General features: G+C 42.1%; 1 protein-coding gene across 6 annotated transcripts in view; it reads right to left on the reverse strand.

Moving 5' to 3' along the window:
- Positions 1 to 1,076: 1,076 nt before the first annotated feature.
- Positions 1,077 to 20,427, reverse strand: part of ZNF462 (zinc finger protein 462) — a 142,985-nt gene continuing 123,634 nt past the window's right edge. For all 6 annotated transcript variants that reach the window (XM_066256589.1, XM_066256588.1, XM_066256593.1 and 3 more), the window contains exons 11-13: positions 7,906 to 8,038; positions 3,082 to 3,205; positions 1,077 to 1,938 (exon numbers count right to left, since the gene is read on the reverse strand). In XM_066256589.1, coding sequence (XP_066112686.1) covers positions 1,731 to 1,938; positions 3,082 to 3,205; positions 7,906 to 8,038 — 465 coding nt within the window. In that variant the 3' untranslated portion in view covers positions 1,077 to 1,730. The remainder of the gene's footprint in view (positions 1,939 to 3,081; positions 3,206 to 7,905; positions 8,039 to 20,427) is intronic.

Here is a 20,427-nt window from a genome sequence, read left to right on the forward strand (position 1 = left end):
TCCCTCCCCCTCCCCTGACCCTTCCAAGTAAAAAACAAAAACAAAAACAAAAACAAAACAAAACATGAAAGCCAAAAGACTCACACCCCCACACACACCCACACACGAGGACACACACATCCAAGCGCTGCAAGCACACAGGCTTCTAAAACCTAGGCTTCAAGAAAAGTTCTTGTCTACTTTTTGGAACGAAAACTCTCTGTTCACAATCAGAACATAGTATAAATGTAGACTTAAGATTAGTCTAAGCTGCTCCCTCCTGAAAAAGCTAAGATGGGGAAACAGAGCAGCTGGCAGCTAGATTTAAACAAACAAAAAAGTAGTTCTCCAGGCTCCTCATAGGATGTAAGTATTTCTTGTCCCTTCTCACCAAAGGGATGGGATCCCCTTATCCCCAAATTAAATGAGAATCCCCCCCCAAAACACAATGCAAACAAAAATAAAACACAGATTTTAAATCACACACAAAAGCCAGCCCATCCGAACAGAAATTATTTGTGTGAGACGGATAATGTGTTATTCTGACAAGCAACAAAAGGGTGAAGAGGACTTCCTCGTCTGGCCCGCAAGCTGCATAGCTGTGCCGAAAAATTTGGTTCTTTAGTTAAATTAAAAAAAAAAAAAGTTAACTTCTTTGTTATTTCCATGTTTAAAATAAAAACATTCCTATTCACAAAAAAACCCCTAAATCTCCCCTGCCCCCAAATTAGAACAATAACAACACACACGCAAAAAAAGAACAATTTATATGAAAAACTGAATTGTGCTGTGTTTGTAACACTCAAATTGATAGAAAATGAACATGTGGCAAACAAAACTCCACAGTCGCCTTAAAATTAGCTCATATGAATCTACCAAATTCTAAATTATAGTTGAACACTAATAAACAGCTTACCTGGAATAAAGGATGACAATTCACAAACAGTTATCTAATAATTAAAGTCTGTTTCTTTTTTTTGTTTTGTTTTTTACTAAAATAATTAAAAAAATCACAGTATTTTAAGAAATAAAACCCACGTGGGGATTTTAAGCACAATTTGTGTTCCTTTCTTTAAAACTCTTTTTTTTTTTTCCTCCATTCACCATCTTGCCCAGCAGTTCTCTCTACATTTAACCACAGCGACGACGACGACAGGTAGTACTGACAAATGCAGAGATTTCCCTTGGTTAAGTTTGAGGTACTAGGAAACAGGTGACTGTTTTATTATGCAAAGCAGTTTTCTTTTGTTTTCTGTTTTTGTTTTTTTTAATGTTTTTTTTTTTTTCCCAAAGCGGCTGCAGTTAGGTCTTGAAAAAAGCTTAAGGTATTAAAACTAGAAAAACGCACTGAAAGTTGTGCGTCAAAAAGTTGTTCCCCTAAGAAGTCTTCTACGGGTCATGGAGCTTGTTCCACATACTGTCCAAGACCACCCCAGGGCGCACCCTGTGCGTGGGAGGTGCCTCCACGGTCCGCAACAAACGAAACTTCCATGATGAAGATCCGGAAGAAAAGATGTAGTGATGGAAAAGGAGCCACATATTCCAACCATTTAAATAACTTTAATTTACATACTCACTCACACAGGTACCAGTGCTTTGAAAATAGATTGTTCAGTCCTAAAAAGCAGCTTTGTTCTGTCTTCTCTTTTCTGTCTCCCACCCCGCCCCTCCCCCACTTCTCAGCCCAAGCTGGCCCTCCCACTTTTTCATCATGGTTCAAGTAAGGTGTGATTAAGAATTTCACCAAACGCTTATTCCTTTTTGGCCTCTGCGTTCTCCAGGAGAGATTTATCGGCAGCTACTACACAGATGGCTACTGTCTCATTCTTTAGGGAAAAGTCTATCCCGATTGCCTCATCATCTTCCTTTTCTTCTATAGAGGGCATCTTAATACTGTCCTGCACACTCTCCTTTAGGTGGATTTCTTCTTTGCTCACCTGCTTGGTGTCATTCAATGCCCTGGAGAAACAGGGATAGTAGAGACAGATGAGTATGTACTTTTTTTCTAATTAAACAAACAAAGACATCCTCATTTCCTTGGTCCTAAAACATCCTTGGGGTTTCCTTGGAACAAATGCCATGAATGTGTGACTAAATTTGGAGTGATTTGTTCTTGCTACATGTTTTGCATAGGTCAGTATTTCTAGTATCCGAACTTACAAAAATACCCATTATTATACAATGTTTTGACTACATTGTGCTTTGTTTCTGGATTGATTGTTTTATGTTCCCTCCTATAGTGGGAACAGTGTGAAGTTGTAAGTGGTAAAAGTATTGTTTATGCTCAAACTCATCAGAGGAGCCCAGAAGCTAGGAGACTGGCTACGTTAATTAAGACTAAAAGAGCAACCCCAGTATTAAAAATTTCATAGACAGGTCCAGAAACAAATCATTAAAATAAACAAAAAGCAAACACCTGAAGCTGGAACACATGCCTCGGGAAAATAAGTTATATTTTCTGAAATTTAGACGCTTCAAGTTTCAGGGCTATTTTCTGCTAAAAAGACCAACATGTATGATTGTGCCTAGCGCTTAAGAGTGTCTTATGCAAAGGATCAAGGATTTTACGTTCAAGGATCTTATAAGTGTTTTACAGGTACGCTCCCACCTACCTGGGAGGCAGGCAGAAGCTGGCTCTGTCCCCGAGGCAGAGCACTGAAGGCACCAAGAGGTGCGTGGGAATGTTCAAGGCCACTCAGGGAATGAGTCATCAGAGGCAGGAACAGAAGCCAGATCTTTGACCCCGGTCCACGCTCTATCAGAGAATGTCATGCTAATGAAAGCTGAAGGGACACTGGCTGGAGAAGGCATAAAACTTCTACGCGAGGGCTTGAGCGGGATTTGTCCTTCCGTATCAAAGATGATTTTTTCATTTGACTTGTGTCTGGGTGACCATTTTAAAGACCAACAGAAAAGGGAAAGCCTAGTTCCTGACATCTGTCTCTCCTCCCATGCCCAGAAATGTGACAACAGGGGTCTGGGTGTCATCAGGGAACCAAACAACAACAACAACAACAACAAAAGGTAAAGAAGATAAAAGAACCCAGTCTCACTACTACCTCACACTCTGGGCAAAGGCATTCTCGGGACGGTTCAACTTACATGCCATGTCTCAGCACGTGCCGTTCCCATTCAGAGCCCTGTGAAAACGCCCGTCCGCAAAATTCACACGGAAAACGCTTCTGAGTGTTAATAGCAGCCCCATGGTCCGAGAATCGCATCAGATCTGTAAGGAGAAAGGGGAACCGATATTACCATGTGCAGTGGGCAGAGGCAGGAGACATAAGCCAACATTTACAAGGAAACCTCCTCTCCTTCCTTCTTTTGTAAAGCCATTTGTGAAAGCGATTTCCAGATTCCTTATCCCTTCTCCTGCCTGGCTGTTCACCTATGGTGTTTCTAGAACAGCTCTCCAGAACTGCTCCTGGTGCCCAGGCCCCAGACGCCTCCTTGCCTCACCTCTCCACCTCTGCTTCTCTCACGAATAACCTGGCTCATCCCAATGGCATCATCTCAGCATCCTCCCCTCCCCGCCCAGCGAGTCTCTGCTTTCTGTGATGGTGTCACAGTTTAGCACCTATTCATTTTCTATTTGACACAAGTGTATCCTTGCTCGCTAAAAAGAATATAGGCTCCTGAAAGCATCAGACCAGGTTATGCGTGGACTGCAAGGCGTTTGACCGCTTCCAAGTGAGAATTCCTTCCCGACTCATGACTTGCGGTCATCTGCCGTGGATATCATAATCAACGCCTCACAGAGTGGCTACGAGCCCTAGATGAGTGTGGTGAGCAGAGAAACGAGCACAGACGTGAATCCCGGACAACAGGGAGGCCAGTGTGCAAGAGAAAGTGTGTGCTTGGCTAACAAGGGGTCCTGGCCAGCTGCCCGCTGTCTCTTCCTCAGTTGGTGAAATCCACGAAGGTGGGGGTATACAGACATTTCAGACAGGTCTGCTGTAAACATCAACCATGGACTGTCATCATTTCGGTCTCCTCCACGGCGCTGGCACTTATTAGAGATCTGATAGACGTGGGTTGGGTGGCTAATTGATGAGAGCTTTATATGGCCTTTGTGTGATCCTGAGCCCTAAGCCCATATGTCTTTCATTACACCGCAGCGGGCCGAATTTTCCCGTGCGTTATAAACCGCAGGACCGAGACAGTTCTGTGGCCACGCTGCAGTGCGAGGGCAGTGCGCAGGGCAAGGGTGATCATCTGCCTGTATTTGATCACTCCGTGCTGTACATACAAGATGTTACAGGAAGATGTCTCCTGGATGAAATCCTCCAGCTAAAAACTCATCAGGATGACGTGAACGGGACAGGTATCTCCGTGCTGCCTTCATCTTTGGCACAAAAAAGCTCCATGAATGGGGCCAGTTTTAACAAAAGATGAAACATTTTTCTCACAAATTAAGAAGATCACCACACCAGCCATTAAAAATAATTGCACAGACTATCTTCCTTGGTTCTTTTCATTGGAAATGAGACAGCACCATCTGCTCTGCGCATTAATTTCTTAGCAGGGATTATCTTGGGCAAGAAATCAACAGAATGCCTTCCTGACTCCTCCCCACTGCATAATGAGAGGGGGTGGGGGAGAGCGCGCTTGGGTTAATTTTGATTTCCTCATGCCTGGTTTCTTCTCTTTCAAATTCCCTCCGAGCTTTCTAGGCAGCACCTGCAGTGTGGCCAGGCCGTCCTATCTTCAGTGCCAGTGTTGGAAAGGACGCTGGGAATGGGGTAACTACAAGGACATGAGCCCCTGAACCGAGTGTGCCACACTGATGACAGTCTACCCTGCCAACGAGGGGCAAGCTCCTGGCACACGGCTCCTTACCCTTAGGAAACATGAACCCAGCCATCTATTCTTTCCAATGGCTCATGCTGTTTCCGCCTCAGAGGAGGGGGCCCGTCATTACCTGTCACACATCAAATAGCTCTCCATCAGCCCCCAGAGATGCACTAAGCCACCTCCCACTCTCTGCTCCTAGAAGACAGACCGGCTGGCAAAAACACCCTGAGGCTATTGTGTGTCGTTTGTTTCTTCTGGTTGGCAAGAATCTACCTAGATGGTAGAAAATGGATTCAAAGGCGATGAGACAAAGAGGGCTGTTCTTTCAAGGATGGGGAGGGGACGGGATGGTTGAGGCCAATGATTCCCATTAACATTACTAGGAGTTACTCATGTGAATCCTCCACCCAGTGAGAGAGAAATGCATGCTTTTCCACCCCGAGATTTCTTCTTCCCATGTGACTAAGGCTCATGAATGTAAGGCCACCTTCCAGCAAGAAGTGGTCCGATGTGACGAGGCTCTTTCGCAGCAAACCGCACAGGCCTGCAGTCACGGTGCTCATGTGGACGGGGCAGCCAGGACGGACAAGCGAGGAAATTTGCCTGGTGCCCCACGCAGCTCACTGCCATCATTTTTTTCTCCTAGTTTTCGGTGCTTCTATTTTGGAGTCGCACGGGAGTGGCTACAAGGAGTTCTTACCTCTGCGTACTTATAACCTCTAAAATCATGGATGTTCAGTTCAAAGACCCCAAAGCCAAGGGTCCAAAGAGGAGTCATTGATTTCCATAAGAGGAATGGCGGGGCACTGGGCGCCAGGGAGCAAGAGGAGCCTCCTACCCTCTGTCAAAGAGACCCCTCTTCCGAGAACTCCGGTAACGATGCACAGATGCTAAAGAACTCACCACCAAGAACATAATTGGGGAATGTTAAAATAAAAAAGAAAAGCCATGCTTCTCAGATCATAGCCCTTTTCCATGTCAGAAATGGAGGAGTATGGCCCCTACTGATAAACGCTGTAACTTGACAAAGGCAACCAGCCTACACGGTGAAGCTGTTTCCTTTGTCCGCTTATTGTTTTCAGGTTGACCATGGACATGCTGGCATGTTTGGCTGGCAGTGCCTGCTGTCATCGTAGCAGGAGATTCTAGGGCCAAAGTGGACCCCCACTTTGCAAATCTTTGGATTTCTGCTGTGGCATTGGGGTAGGGGTGAGAGAAGGAGCAGTTCAGGAGAAAGAATGGGGAGAACCTTGGAGGGAAATGGTCACCACATACATACTCTTTCTTAGGTTTGCAGACTGACTAAGGAGGAAAATGAAGCTATTTTGCAAACGTGAACTTTAGAGCAAGCGCCGACATGCCCCAGAACTGACAGAATTCAGGGTCAAGCTCCCTTCAGTGAGTACTCTACTGTGCACAGGGTTGAGAGATGCTATGCAGTGTAAAAGGGATCTTGCCTTTGAAACCAAAAGGCTAAATTCAACCTCTAGTGTTTTGTTTTGTTTTTAAAACTTTGAACTAGCTCTTAAACTTTCTGGGCCTTTATTTCCCCATTTGTAAAACGACAGTCACGCCACCTACACTGCAGGGTTATCATTATTAGTTGGGGACTGTGTTTCAGGAACGGGTTTATGTCTTGTGTGTTATCTCATTTAAACTGTATACAACTACAGGAGGTAGGTGCTATCATTACTACTGATGATGAATGCACAGGGAGTTCAAAGAATTTATCCAGGCCCTGGCCGGTTGGCTCAGCGGTAGAGCGTCGGCCTGGCGTGCGGGGGACCCGGGTCCGATTCCCGGCCAGGGCACATAGGAGAAGTGCCCATTTGCTTCTCCACCCCCACCCCCTCCTTCCTCTCTGTCTCTCTCTTCCCCTCCCACAGCCAAGGCTCCATTGGAGCAAAGATGGCCCGGGCGCTGGGGATGGCTCCTTGGCCTCTGCCCCAGGTGCTAGAGTGGCTCTGGTCGCAGCAGAGTGACGCCCTGGAGGGGCAGAGCATCGCCCCCTGGTGGGCAGAGCATTGCCCCTGGTGGGCGTGCCAGGTGGATCCCGGTCGGGTGCATGCGGGAGTCTGTCTGACTGTCTCTCCCTGTTTCCAGCTTCAGAAAAAAAAAAAAAAAAAAGAATTTATCCAAAGTTATCAAAATAGCAGCTGAACTGTGAGCCAAATGCAGGCAGGCCAACTGTAGAGCCCTCTCCATTACATAAGATTAATGGAAAAAAGGCATAGAAACCACCAACCCTGGGCCTGCCCATAAGGATGCTCAACAGTGGTAACTAATGCCATTCTTCCCATCACTGGATGACAACTATAATGTTGAGTTCTCATGCTTAAGCTATCCGTGTGCTTTTGATAAGTCTGCAGTAACTAAGGTAACATATTTCAACCTGTATGCGTATATGCACTATCTTGGGATTTCCACCATATTCTGTATTAAACAACCTAAAGAACCAACTCTTGATCACACACATGTGTCTATAGCTACACATACTTTTGAAGAACTTCATTTTGAAGATAATTATAGATGAAGAGGAAGTGGGAAAAACAATACCAAAATTCCATGACATCTTCCCCTGTGTCTCCTATAAATGCAGATTAAATGAAAGATATTGGTTTCCTTATCCCTCTTCACAAAGCAAAATCAGCAACAGGGAGGTGAAGGACAGGGCCATGCTGAGGACGCAGAGAGAGGGCTCAGGATTCCAGTCCCCCGCGGCCTCCCCCATGACCTCAGCAACGCATATCTTACTTAAGTGTGCCACTGGAAGTTCATTTACATTCCTTTATAGCGCTACGGTGTCATCTGTCTTGTCGTCCGCCAGTTCTCATTCTAAAGATTCCCAAGACACCAGTTTTCCTTATTAAAAACCAATCGCCGCTATGTATTTTTAATAAACAAACAGACTATACAGTGAGAGAGAAAATGCCTGCTTCCCTGAGAGTTTCTCTAGCTGGTAACAGTTTGCAAGAACATGGCCCCTGACATGTTTCCGAAGCCAGTCGCTGCTACTTAACGAAGAAGGATTGCTCCTCCTGTTGTTCCTACAACAACCTCTGGCTCCCTTCTGTCTCCCCCGTGGACGTGCTGGCTGCCATCTGGGACTCCGAGGGCAGGGCTGAGACTAACCTCTGTCGTCAGCCTTGCTGTTCATCTCTTCTTCCTTGTCCTCGTCGTCGCTGCTGGAGCTCTCCAGCTTCTCCTTCATCTGCTCCAGCTGGTCCAAGTTCACCCGTCCAACCAGCTCAAAGTTCCGGCTCACCTGAAACAGGCCCAAACAAAGGATGGAAGCATGAACCACAGACTGAATGGGGCTCGCTCTGGGGGAGCGATCGTTCCAACGTCCCTTTCCTGTCACTGTTCCTGGAACCAGGACCCAACAACACCAGTGCCCAACAAGTCCCTGTCGTCACTCGAACGTGGTTTCAGAGGTGGATGCTCTGACACTCCACCCTAGTCAACAGGACTGTCAGCCCTGGACCTTCCTCACCAAATTTAGTAAGAAACGTGAGCTCTCGTCAGCCAGAAATCAAAAGTTGCATGAAGCTTGGGGAGTAGAAGAGGTGTCTAATAAACAGCTTCTGAGTTGAATTCAAAGAAGTAACTTTTGTAAACTGCCCAAGTTTCAAATACTTGCGGAGGCAAAGAGGCTCTGTAAGTACCCTGGAAACTGGCAGGAAGAGTCCCAGCCTTTCCCACCGTGATCTTATCAGCCTGGAGGGCTGTGGGCGGTCCCAGTGTAGCCCAGATGACATCAGTTCAATTCCAGACTCCAGTTCGAATGGAAGACAGTGTTGTCACTGTTAGTGTTACCGCTGTTTTTGAAGCTGACCACAGCCTTATTTGTCAAGGCTGAAATTACCTGAGAAAAATCTAGATGAGTAAACCCTAAAAATTCATTCAAGTGTTCACTAGGGCTGATTTGCGTTTATATAAAATGTAGTTAGAATAATGTGGAAACCCAGACTTTCTTCAAAATATCATCCAAGGAAGATAAAGACCCCCATTAAGAAAACTCAGTAGTGATGTTCTGTTTGGGGTCTCCTACCAACGGGAGCACAGAAATTTACCTCCCCCCCGAGTCTGCTCTCAGAACCTCTTCGGTGCCATGCACACAATTACCGGGAACGACAGGCGAGCAAAAAACTCAAGTCAACAAAATGACACACAGGGATGGGCGCCCCCTCTGTGGTAGGCGCCGTGCTCCCCCTGTTGGAAGGAGGGACACGGGAGGGACGCACAAAGATGAATGAGAACCGGTTCAGGCTTCCGGAGGCTCGCAGTATGGTTGAGAAGACAGACATCACTAATTAGATTCCAAGACAGATTCCCATAGCTACTACTGGTAGAGATAGAGTGTAATGAGGGCACAGGAGAGGAAAGGGAGAATTTACAAGACAATTCGAAAATATTCTCTGGGACCAGACTGGAACAAAGATTTGCTGAGCACCGCCGACTCCATATGCCTGGCAGATGGGAACATCACTATCAACTGTGACAAATGTTAGAGACTCAGAGTATCAGGGCCAACAGACAGTCCTCCCAAAAGGCTTAATATTGTCCCAACCGTATCGCGGAAGAGGTAGCATTTCATAGGAGGAAGAAAACTCAGGATAAAAGCTCCCTTAAAACAAGAGAAACAAAACACTGATCTAACTATAATAATGAAACCCAGGAAACCAAGTTACTTTGAAAACAACACAACATGAGGGTGGGAGAGATGTCTGTGTCAATCTCAACGCTAAACACTCAGGGACAGAGAGTTCTTCTGCTCATTAGAGACAAGTTGTAAAAATGAATAGACTAAAGTGAGAAGGAGGAGGAGGAAGTCGGGTTCAGAATCTTCATTTTTCTCTCCCGCCCTTTAAGAGTAACAGTCCCCAGAGCACTTCTGCTCATAGCACCTTCCTAACCAGAGATTTATCGACTCTGCCTCACTAACAGACCTAGATGCATTAGTTCTTCCTCATTTTTATAACACCAAGTAAAAAAGGGCAACGGGTAACATGAGGAGCAAGAGCTCTGAAGTCAGACCTACATTCAAGCTCGGGGTAGGCCGATACCCAGACTCTGAGCAAGTTATTCCACATAATGTCCTCATTCGAAAGAGGGGGGCTCAGCCCAGTACCTGAAACACAACAGTCCCCCCTCCGAGTGTCGTTGCCTTCCTCTTTCTGGGAATGTGGCCTTTTCCGATTCTGGCTTTTAGAAAGGCGCATGATAAGCATTGAAAATGTATATTTATGAAGTTATGTTTAGCCACAAAGCCTATAGTTTAACCAAATAGCATTAATGACAAATATTTGAATAAAAGTTTTCTGGGTGGCCAAGTTTTTAAGGAAAAGGGGGCAAGATTCTCATTTGCCTAATTTTGAAATCTGTATAAAGAAGCATCTTTTAAATGACCAGTACTTGGAAGGCAGCCTTTTCTGGCCCCCGCCTCCCATGGCACCTGCAGGTGCGTGTAAGGGGCATCTGGAGTGGGCAGATGCCAGGAAACAGAAATAGTGAAACCAAGAATGTCATAAAAGGAATCCCCACATTGCTTCCTCCGGTTAAATTTTCGTTCATTCATTCATTCAACAAGGACTTCCTGAGGACCTACTACTGTGTGTCAGACCCTGGGCTAAGCATTAGAGTCCCCTGCTTCTCGTGGAGCTGATGGTGACAGAAGACCTATCACCAAACTAAATGTTTTGTTTTTTTCCCTTCCTTCCTTTCTCTTTCTGTCACTGGAAAAGTGTTACCATTTTGGTTTCTGCACAATGTAAAAAGAGTACAAGACATTTTCATAGTCTGATGAATTCATCTGAGGCTGACCCAGGATTTAGCTATCTTGAAGATTTTTAAAATCTTTGCTATGCAATTAAAAGATTAAAAAACAAACAAACAAACAACTAACACTTTTGCTATGTAATTAGAAGATTTTTAAATAAAAACTACAGTGCTGGGTTCTTGCTCTACTTTGAATCCCAGATCAGCAATCCAGTATCAATCTTAATACAAAAGACTCCGGGCTGCTCTTCTGAGCCACCGTCTCCTCCCTGGATCACGCACCTCCCCTCCTTGCTGGTTCCCGTTCTGTCAGTCTCTGCCTGCCCTGAGGATAACTCCTCACTGCTTGCTGAGGTTCACATGGCCAGCAATCATGGAACCCTGGCCCCCCCTTCTCCGGACAGACTCCCCTTTGCTCCCACCACACTGCCCTTTCTGAGCTTCTTGGAACCTGCCACACTGTCGACTTTGTGCCTCTCTCTGTGCACTAGCGGTTTCCTCTGAATTCTTTCAAGCCTGCTTCCTTCACACGGTGACTTCGGTCTCCCAGCCTGGCTCCGATGTCACAGGGGGGCTTTCTCTAAACGCCTCTGTAGCTAAATATCCTCGCTCTGTGCTTCCACAACACCTTACACTCCCCTTTTGTAACTCATCCTACTCAGTAATTAACTGTATATGACCTGCATGCCTCTGTCCCTCCCAAACTGCAAACTCCAGGCAGACACTTGCATCTGATTCCCAGCTGGGTCCCCACTGGGTGCAGACCAGTGTGGGTGCTGTTCTCCTGGCTACTGCATGTCTTCTTTGTCATTCAATATGTTTTTCTTTCCCATAAACTTTCACTTGGCAAACAAACAAAAACACAAATTTAAAATCCAACAACATACACATAATATCAAGTTATTGTAGTTCTGCCTGCCTGTTTTCTATGCATAGATTATTGACATTGATATAATTATATTAAGACATATGCGAGTGTTTCCTGGTTTTTCTATGCCTGGTATGGCATAAATATTCTCTGTACCAGTGTCATTTTTAATCGCTATATAATGTTTCACCACAGGGATATATTACAGGTTACTGTTTCCGTGTGAGTTTACCTTTCGGCTATTTCTGGCTTTTCACTATTAAAAATGCAGTAATACACCTTAGTGCATATAATCCTTTCTTTCGTGTTTAATTTTAATTTTATAGGCTAAATTTGCAGATGTGAAATTAGAGTCAAAAATCAAATAGTACGAACTTTACTGAAATTTCAGTATATTCCTAATTGGTTTCTGGAAAGATCTGAATAGCACCTTTCTGGACCTGGAGATTGGTGGGTATCTGACCAACTTTTTAATGGTGCAAAGGACAAATGAAGGGAAATTCACCTTTTCCTCTGGAGATAAGTAATTTATTACCTTGTTTCCCAAAAGGCCATGAATGAGGGAGGAAAAAATAAGTGGAAGAAGCTTAAGAGTTAGAACCTGGCTCCTTAAAGCTTTCTGAAGACAGAAAAAGCAACATGCATAGTGTTGAACGGTGGATTATTCAAATACTCTAAAGCTATATGCAGATCCCCTATATTCTGTAAAAATTCTTTATGAATGTCCAGCACCCCAAGGTGTCCTGTGAAGACTAACAACTCAGAGTGGTGGGGACGTCTGCTGTCCAACAGGAATGGAAATCAAGAACCGTTGACCAGCAAATGCTTTACCCTAAGGTTAACCTTGAAGCGATGACCCTGTTGACCTGTGCTCATACTTAATGTTCAAGCTTCAAACTTACATGTGTCTTTTTTGTTGTTTGTTTTTAGCTATTCAGCAGATGGTTCAGATCTGGCCCTAACATATGAAAGAATTTGTTCTTGAGGCTTAATTCTTAGGGAGAAGCATTATATAATGTATAAATATTACCAAGTTCAACATTCACACTCATATTGTCCTAGATGGGCAAACCCAATCTTACAGGAAAGATTGATTGCTTATGGATGAAAAAACTATGATTGGATACCCTGGTCTTCGGATTACTTAGCAGACGTTAAGTGGGAGAGACAGTGATGAGGAAAAATCCACTTCATATTTCCAGAATTCCTCCTCCTATTTAATGTAACATTTGTACCTTCAAGAAGGGACACCCAATCAAGATGTTCACATTACCTAACATTCCATGTCTGTGTTAAAAAGGCCAAAGTGAACTTTTTATTTCTAGAAAAGGTGACACCAGAGAACATGGGGAAACTGCCTCTTACATCAGAAATGTTCATTTCGGTCACAAATTGAGAATGTGTCATGCAGCGAAGATTTTAAAGGTCTACAGAACAGACTGGCCAAGTTTTTCAGTAAAGGGCTAGGTGGGCACATATTTTAGGTTTTCTGGACCCTACAATCTCTGTCACAACTACCCAACTCCCATGACAGCTTGGAAGTAGCTACAGACAATATAGATATGGATGAGTTGGGCTGTGTCTTAAGGAAACCATATTCGCTCAAAATATAAATTCTTATATATATAAAATTCAAATTTTATATATATATAGCTCCCAAAAATTAAGGGATATTTTAGTACTTCATATTCATTTTGAAATATCCCCTAATTTTTGTGAGCAGTGTAATTTCATATGTCACAAAATATTACTTTTCTGATTTTTTTTCAGCCATTTAAACATGTTAAAACTATTCTTAGTTGGCAGACCACATAAAAACAGGTGGTAGGTATAGGATTGTCCACAGTGGCCAAGACATGGAAACAACAAAAACATCCTTCAGAGGATTGGATAAAGAAGATGTGGGGCATATATACAATGGAATACTACTCAGCCATAAGAAAGGATGACATATTGCCATTTACAACAACATGGATGGATCTTAAGAACATTATGCTAAATGAAAAAAGTAAATTGGAAAAAGCTAAGAACTTAGATGATCTCACACATAGGTGGGATTCAAAACTGAGCCCCATGAACAGAGACAAAAGTGAAGTGGTTACCAAAAGGAGGGGTTGGGGGAACGGAGTAAAGAGAGACAGATATATGGTGATGGAAAATGATTTGACTTTGGGTGATGGGCACACAACACAATCAACAGTTCAAATGCTATAGAGATGTTTACCTGAAACCTATATAATCTTATTGACCAATGTCATCCCACGAAATTTAATTTCTAAATAAAAATAAATAAATAAAATGCTTAATTAAAAAAAAAAAAAAGTGGTCGGCTGAATTTGGTCCATGGGTCACAGTTTGCCAACTGCTGACTTACCACAACCAGTGGCTGACCCAGAAGGTCTTCTTTGCTTGTCCTTGAAAGACAGAATGGGAACAAGGGAAAGAATGTAGTGGGAGAAAGCTTCAGCAAGGCAGTGCCTCTACAGTTTCTTACAAGAAGATGGTCAAAGGGGCAGGTCAAAATCTTAACTTCTCAGATAAGAATACTATTTCAGTCAGTGTTCTTGTCAAGGCTTCAAGAAAGGCTATTCAGCTAAGTGTGTTAAAGTTCTATGCAAGAAGAGCTGTGACACCATGTTTGCTCTGTTTTCTTCAGTCCTCCTACTTTATAGATACACTTAACATGCTGGGCTGTGGTTCTTTGTTTAAGCTTGTCTTGACTACTTTCTTATCAACTCCTCCAGGGCAGCAACCATTTCTTAATTTAGCTTTACATGCTCAGTGCAGAGTACAAAGTCAGTCATGTTGACACACCATAAAAGTTACTTGGATTTACCAGTTACATAAAAATTCATGGTAGCCCTGCCTTGGCTGGTTGGCTCAGTGGTAGAGCATCAGCCCAGTGTATGGATGTCCTGGGGTTTGATTCCCAGTCAGGGCACACAGGAGAAGCAACCATCTGCTTCTTCATCCCTCCCCCTTCTCCCCTTCTCCTCCTACGGCCATGGCTTAATTGGTTTAAGCATTTCGGCCCTAGATGCTGAGGATAGTTCTGTGGAGCCTCCACCTCAGGTGCTAAAAGTAGCTTGGTTGCCAGCATGGCCCCAGATGAGCAGAGCATCAGCCTCAGACAGGGTTTGTTGAGTGGATCCCAGTCTGGGAACATGTGAGCGTCTGTCCCTCTATCTCCCCTCCTTTCACTTGGAAAAGAAGAAAGAAGAAAAAACACGGTTGATTAGAAAATAAAAAGAAAACCATAATATTCTGTTTAGATTTGCATCCCATGCTTTAAATTTGCTTGCTAATGAGAGAATAAAATCAGACATTTCCTGAAAGATTTTGATTCAGCCCTGGCCAGAGAGCTCAGTTGGTTATAGCATCTCTTCGAAGCGCAGAGGTTGCTGGTTTGATTCCTCGTCAGGGCACATACAGGAGCAAGCCAGTATTACTGTCTCTCTCTCTCCCCCTTTCTCTCTCTCTAAAATAAATAAACAAAAATTAAAAAAATAAAAATATTTTGATTCAATTCCTACCAAACATCTATTGTATACTAAAAGTTACTCCAGTATTTTTTCTGTGTATCGTTGAACTCTCATAACCCCATTTTGCAAGGTATGCTTTGTCTTCCATATTTGTAGATGAGGAAAACTGAACACCAGTCAAGTAAGTACTATGGCCAGGTAAAAACTCACAGGTTCAGGTGACATAGCTCCTGGTTCCCCCATTATAATGCAAATCATCTGCAGCAATGTGAAATTATTTACCAGCTAGTAAACATGACCTATGGCTGAATACAAGAAGGAAGAAAAAAGAATTGTGACAATAATATTCTGTTGCCAAACTGGATGGGATAGAGGAAGACAATCTTTTGAGAATTTTTCTTCAGAAGACAAAACTTTCTAAGAACAGTAAGAGTAAAATATTGTGAAGCTTCTGGAAGGGTATATGGTGCCCAAAAGTCAAGAAGGGCAATAGTTTTCTTTTGCAATCACTGGGTCTGAATAAGAAAAAATGTTTTCCTGCCAGACCTATCTTGGCAAAACTGACATCAACTCACTCTGAGAATAACTCAGCGTAACTCCAGTCACAAGTACTCAAGAAAGCCAAGCGCAAGGCATCACTAAGATAGTCAGAAAGCTTCGTCCTTGGCCAGTTGAGCCATTGCCAGTCTCCTGGCCTGGAAGTCCAGAGGCAAAGATGCTGCTGCCACTGCTGCCATATTTTGCTTATTTGAACAAACAGTATACTTAGAATTTCCTGCTTGAAGAGTGATTTCATTTATTGATTTACTTAACCAACAGCTCCTGGAGCCTTTATTATATGCAGGGCCCTAGAATAGATTTTGGAAGAAAAGAGAGGTAAACAATGTGGTTTCCGTTTTAAGAACAGTGCATCTAATGGCAAGCCGGGGACTTATTACAAGTTAAGTGCAAGTTCAGGGAGTATGAACTGAGTGACTTTACAGAGGAAGAAGGAAAGTCTTAAGGAAGTCTGAGCAGAAGCTAGTAATTTTGACCAGAGAGTTTAGTGGACAGTTTCAAAGGTGACCGGCACAGAGCATGTTCAAGTGTCTACTTGGGAAATCAGCTCAGGTTCTGCCAGGCAGGTCGCTCTAAAAGAGGGTCACACCTCTTGTTCATCTACCTTTGATTTCTGCCTTCCAGATGACTCGAAGAAACAGGTCTGTGGTTGACAAATCAAAAGCAAGATTCACATGAGGAAAAACAAAGTTGAAATGACATAATTTTCTAGAGAAACCTTCAGCTTGCAGAAATCCTTGGAGTTGATCAAGCTAACGCTACTAATCATCCAAAAAAGAATGTGACCAAAGGCGTGTTTTTGATCTGGTGTGGGGGAAGGTTCTTCTTTTGTTTTGTTTCTTCTCATTTCCTTTGCTGGAAGGAAATGTTCTATGTGACTTCTTTTTCCCCCTACTGTGGATTTCCCTAGTCTAGAAAGCTGAACAATTTTATTGGAATAACTAAAATGTTGGTGATTCCTCCTGAGCTTAATGTTCCGCTGCTTTCCCCAAACTGGCGAAAAGAAACAGACACAAGTTCTTTAGAGTTCAGCCGCCAGAGGCTCCATTTGTATAAAAAAATTAAACGCATTTCAAAGTAAATCAAATTAGTGAATGTGTATCACCTGAATAGACTATCCTTCTAAATTTAATATACCGAACATGACAATTTTACGAGCAAACTAAGTTAGAGATAATATATTTTTATGTTCCTTAAACTAGCAAAGAGACTTCAGGACCATAAAGAACACTAACAAGGTATTGAATATACTTAAACTTTCTTTTAAAAACATGTGTGTGTGTGTGTGTGTGTGTGTTTTAAATGTGAGTGCAAGGTTTGTTTGTATTTTTTTCTCATAACTTCAAGGTTCCTAGAAATGTTAAGTCATAACTTTCCCCAGTATTGCTAATAAATAGCACTATGGATGTATGATTTTGTTGTGTGTGTGTGTGTGGGGGGGGTATATAGAAGGAGGGAGAATGGTGGGATTGAAATAATATAGGAAGTCCTCAGGTTACAACAGTGTTGACATATGTCATTATCCCTGTACTTATGGACAATGTGGGAGAACTAGGTTGGTTGTGCACAACAGAAGAATATGCAATACAGGGCATGCTATATTACATTTATGTCCTTTTCCTTTTTCTGTGGCTTACTTGTGTTTTTATGTTCTAGATTGTGATTTTACAACTGTGTTAGGATAGGTAAGTGAGTTAGCCTAGGGTGTGTTTTGACTTACACCAAAATTCGGGTTACGTCACTGTCATAGGAAGAGAATTGTGTTGTAACCTGAGGACCCTTTGTAGTGTATCTTTTAGAAAATCTAGTGAGATAAAAAAATGACAGGAAGTGGAAGGATGAAAAAGGATTTTTTAAAGAACCTGCACTGTTTAGATTCCAGGAGATTACAAGAGTTTCTTTGTCCACCAGCACAAAGATCAGGGTCTAGGAAGACACGATTCTATGTCTGCTAAAGAGGAGAGTGCTGCCTGTCATCTCTTTTCTACTTCACCTTGGTTTCTGAGGATAAACATGGCTGTGTAAATGCAGCGCATTGAGAATTGGGTTCTTAAAAGAAATGCTATATTTGACGCCAAGAACCCTTCCTGCTGTTACCAGTATTTGGTTCCATAAATGAGATCATCTTGACATCTTTAGAGACATTCCTGAGTGCATAAGCATTGCGGGCAGAATTGAGAAGTCCAGTTTTCAAGGTCCTGTTCTGTTTAATAAAATCCTTTGACTGAAAATACATCCCTTTAGTTTCTTCTATAGATTCTTTCAATCACACAAAAATCACCGAAATCGATTCATGGAAGAATGTAATAAATGAGCAAAGCATTCAGCACAGTGTGTGTGTGGGGGGGTAAACCTTAACTCAGAACCAGTTGCTAAGTCTAGCACACATTTTATTTCTGGCAGTTTGTCCATTCCTCAAGATCTCGAGCATCTTGTGGATCTATCAGTTCCCAGCATCAACTTTATTAAAAGACTGCAGGAAATTAACATTTATTGAAGATCTATTATATGTCAGGTCCTGGGAAACTTGCATCTTTCAGGTCTTCCTTACTATAAAGTGAATCTATTTCATTTTTAATTTTTAAAATAATGTATCTATTTTAAGTGAACAGTCCAATGAGTTTTAGTAAGTTTAGCCTTTGTGCAGCCTTCAACACAATCTGGTTTAAGAACCCTTCTCTCGGGAAGTTCCCTCAGACCCTCTGCAATCAAGCCCTGCTCCCAATCTCCAGCCCCAGCCAACCTGATCTGCTCCGGCTCCACAGTTTTGCCTTTCTTAGGGATTTCATATAAGTGGGATCATACACTCTGTAATCTTTTGCATCTGGCTTCTGTCTACTTCACATGATGTTTTTAAGATATATCTATGTTGTTACATGTATCAGTAGCTCATTTCTTTTTATTGATAGTCAGTAAATTCCACTGTAGGGCTATATATAGCACATCGTGTTTATTAGTCAACTTTATGTGGGAGTAGGCTTGCGGATCAGATGGTAAGTGCATGTTTAACTTTTAAACAAATGACTAAAATGCTCCAAGGAGGATATGCCATTTTATATTCCAACCATCACTGTGCAAGATTGTCTTTGCCTTTTGTACAGGCATGGGTAAAGTGTCTATTTAAATCTTTTTTATCATCTTAATTGAATTGTTTACCTTCTTATTATTGAGTTGTAAAGGTTCTTTATATATTTTAAAGTCCTTTGTTAGGTAATTACCCTGCAAATATTTGCTTCCCATCTGTTGTTTGCCTTTTCATTTTCTTAATGGTGCCTTCTGAAGAGCAAAAAATTAATTCTGATGACATTTAATTTATTGATTTTTTTTTTCTTTTATTGCCCATAGCTTTCATATTGCATCTAAGAAAAATTTCCCTGACCTGAGGTAAATTTTCTACTATTTTTCCAAATGTTTTATGCTTTTAGTTCATCCATTGAAGTTTACATTCCATTTGGACTTAATTTTTGTGTTGGGAGTGACAGAAGGGTCCATACTCATTGTTTTGTATATGGAAGTCCAATTGTTGCAGCACTATTTGTTGAAAAACTATCCTTCCCGTATTGCCTCAGCACCTGTGACGAAAATCAACTAACCACATAGCTGGGGGTTTATTCCTGGACTTTTTCTTTCACACCACTGATCCAGGCACCTATCCTTATACCAATACCACATGCTTTTGATAAGTGTAGCTTTATTCAAAATGGTAAGTTTTGAAATCAGTACAAGTGAATCCTCCGATTCTGTTCTTTTCCACACTGTTTGGGCTATTCTAAGTCCTTTGCATTTCCACATACATGTAGTATCAGCTTGTCAATGTCTACCAAAGGACAGAGATGACATTGAATCTGTAGATCAATTTGGGAAGGATTACCAATACCGAGTCCAATCCATGTCTATGGTATCCGTTGTATTAACTTGCTTCTTTCCCTTCTCGTAACAATATTTTGCAGCTTTCACACCTCTTGTGTTAAAATCTATTCTTTTTGATATATTATAAATGAAACCGACCTATTTAAAATTTTATTTTCAGATTTTCCATATAGAAATATATTTAATTTTTTTATATTGATCTTATCTCTTGCAACTTTGCTAAACTCACTAATATTCTAGTGGCTTTCCCAGTAGATTATTTATGATTTTCTAACTACAATCTTCACATCATGAACAAAAACCATTTCATTTCTTTCTTTCCAATTTTTAATGCCTTTAATTTCTTGTTCTTGTCTTACGGTCCCTGACTTTTGTATTTGAATTATAAACAAACTTCTCTTCATTACATTGTATGTAGAGATTCCTACACCCCTTTCATGAAGGCTGAAATTTTCTATAGCCTTCACGTTGATGATTTCACCATTTTTAGTAGTGCACACTGTCTCTTCCTGGCAGTCAAAATTTCAGTTTCAGCAGCACTGCTATCTTTGTTTATAAATTAGTGCTTGGATAAGTACTTCAAAAATTTAAATGCATTGTGTACTCATTTAGAAAACAAGGAATAGAAATGGGAAAAAGATAGTGCTGTTATCAGTGATAAGCACGAGTCTCAAACTTAACCACAATCGAGACAAAGATAAAAATTGTTAGCCATGTGAAAGTGGCAATTCCACAGCCTTAATTAGGTGCTCATCGGACCTAGTAAGCTGGCCAACCATGAGGAGTGCAATTAAAGAACAACTTGACAGAGTGAAAATATAACATCAAAGATGTGTCTGAAATGCAAGGTGTAATTAGTGACTTTATAATATTTTTGGTTTTCGGGAACGTAACTGCCTTAGATAGGTACAACTGTTGTTATCTGTGACTGAACACAAATCAATCCACAAATGAACTTGAGGAGCACAGTAGATCTCAAAATGTGGGATATACCAGGACTTCATCTAATCTTCCAAGACTTCTGAGAAAGAGGTAACGATACCCATTTAGAAATCAGAAAACAGACACAGAAGTGTAAGTAACTCGCTGAAGTTGTAT

Source organism: Saccopteryx bilineata, chromosome 2 (genome assembly GCF_036850765.1).
Source record: "Saccopteryx bilineata isolate mSacBil1 chromosome 2, mSacBil1_pri_phased_curated, whole genome shotgun sequence".
Taxonomy (NCBI): Eukaryota; Metazoa; Chordata; class Mammalia; order Chiroptera; family Emballonuridae; genus Saccopteryx; species Saccopteryx bilineata.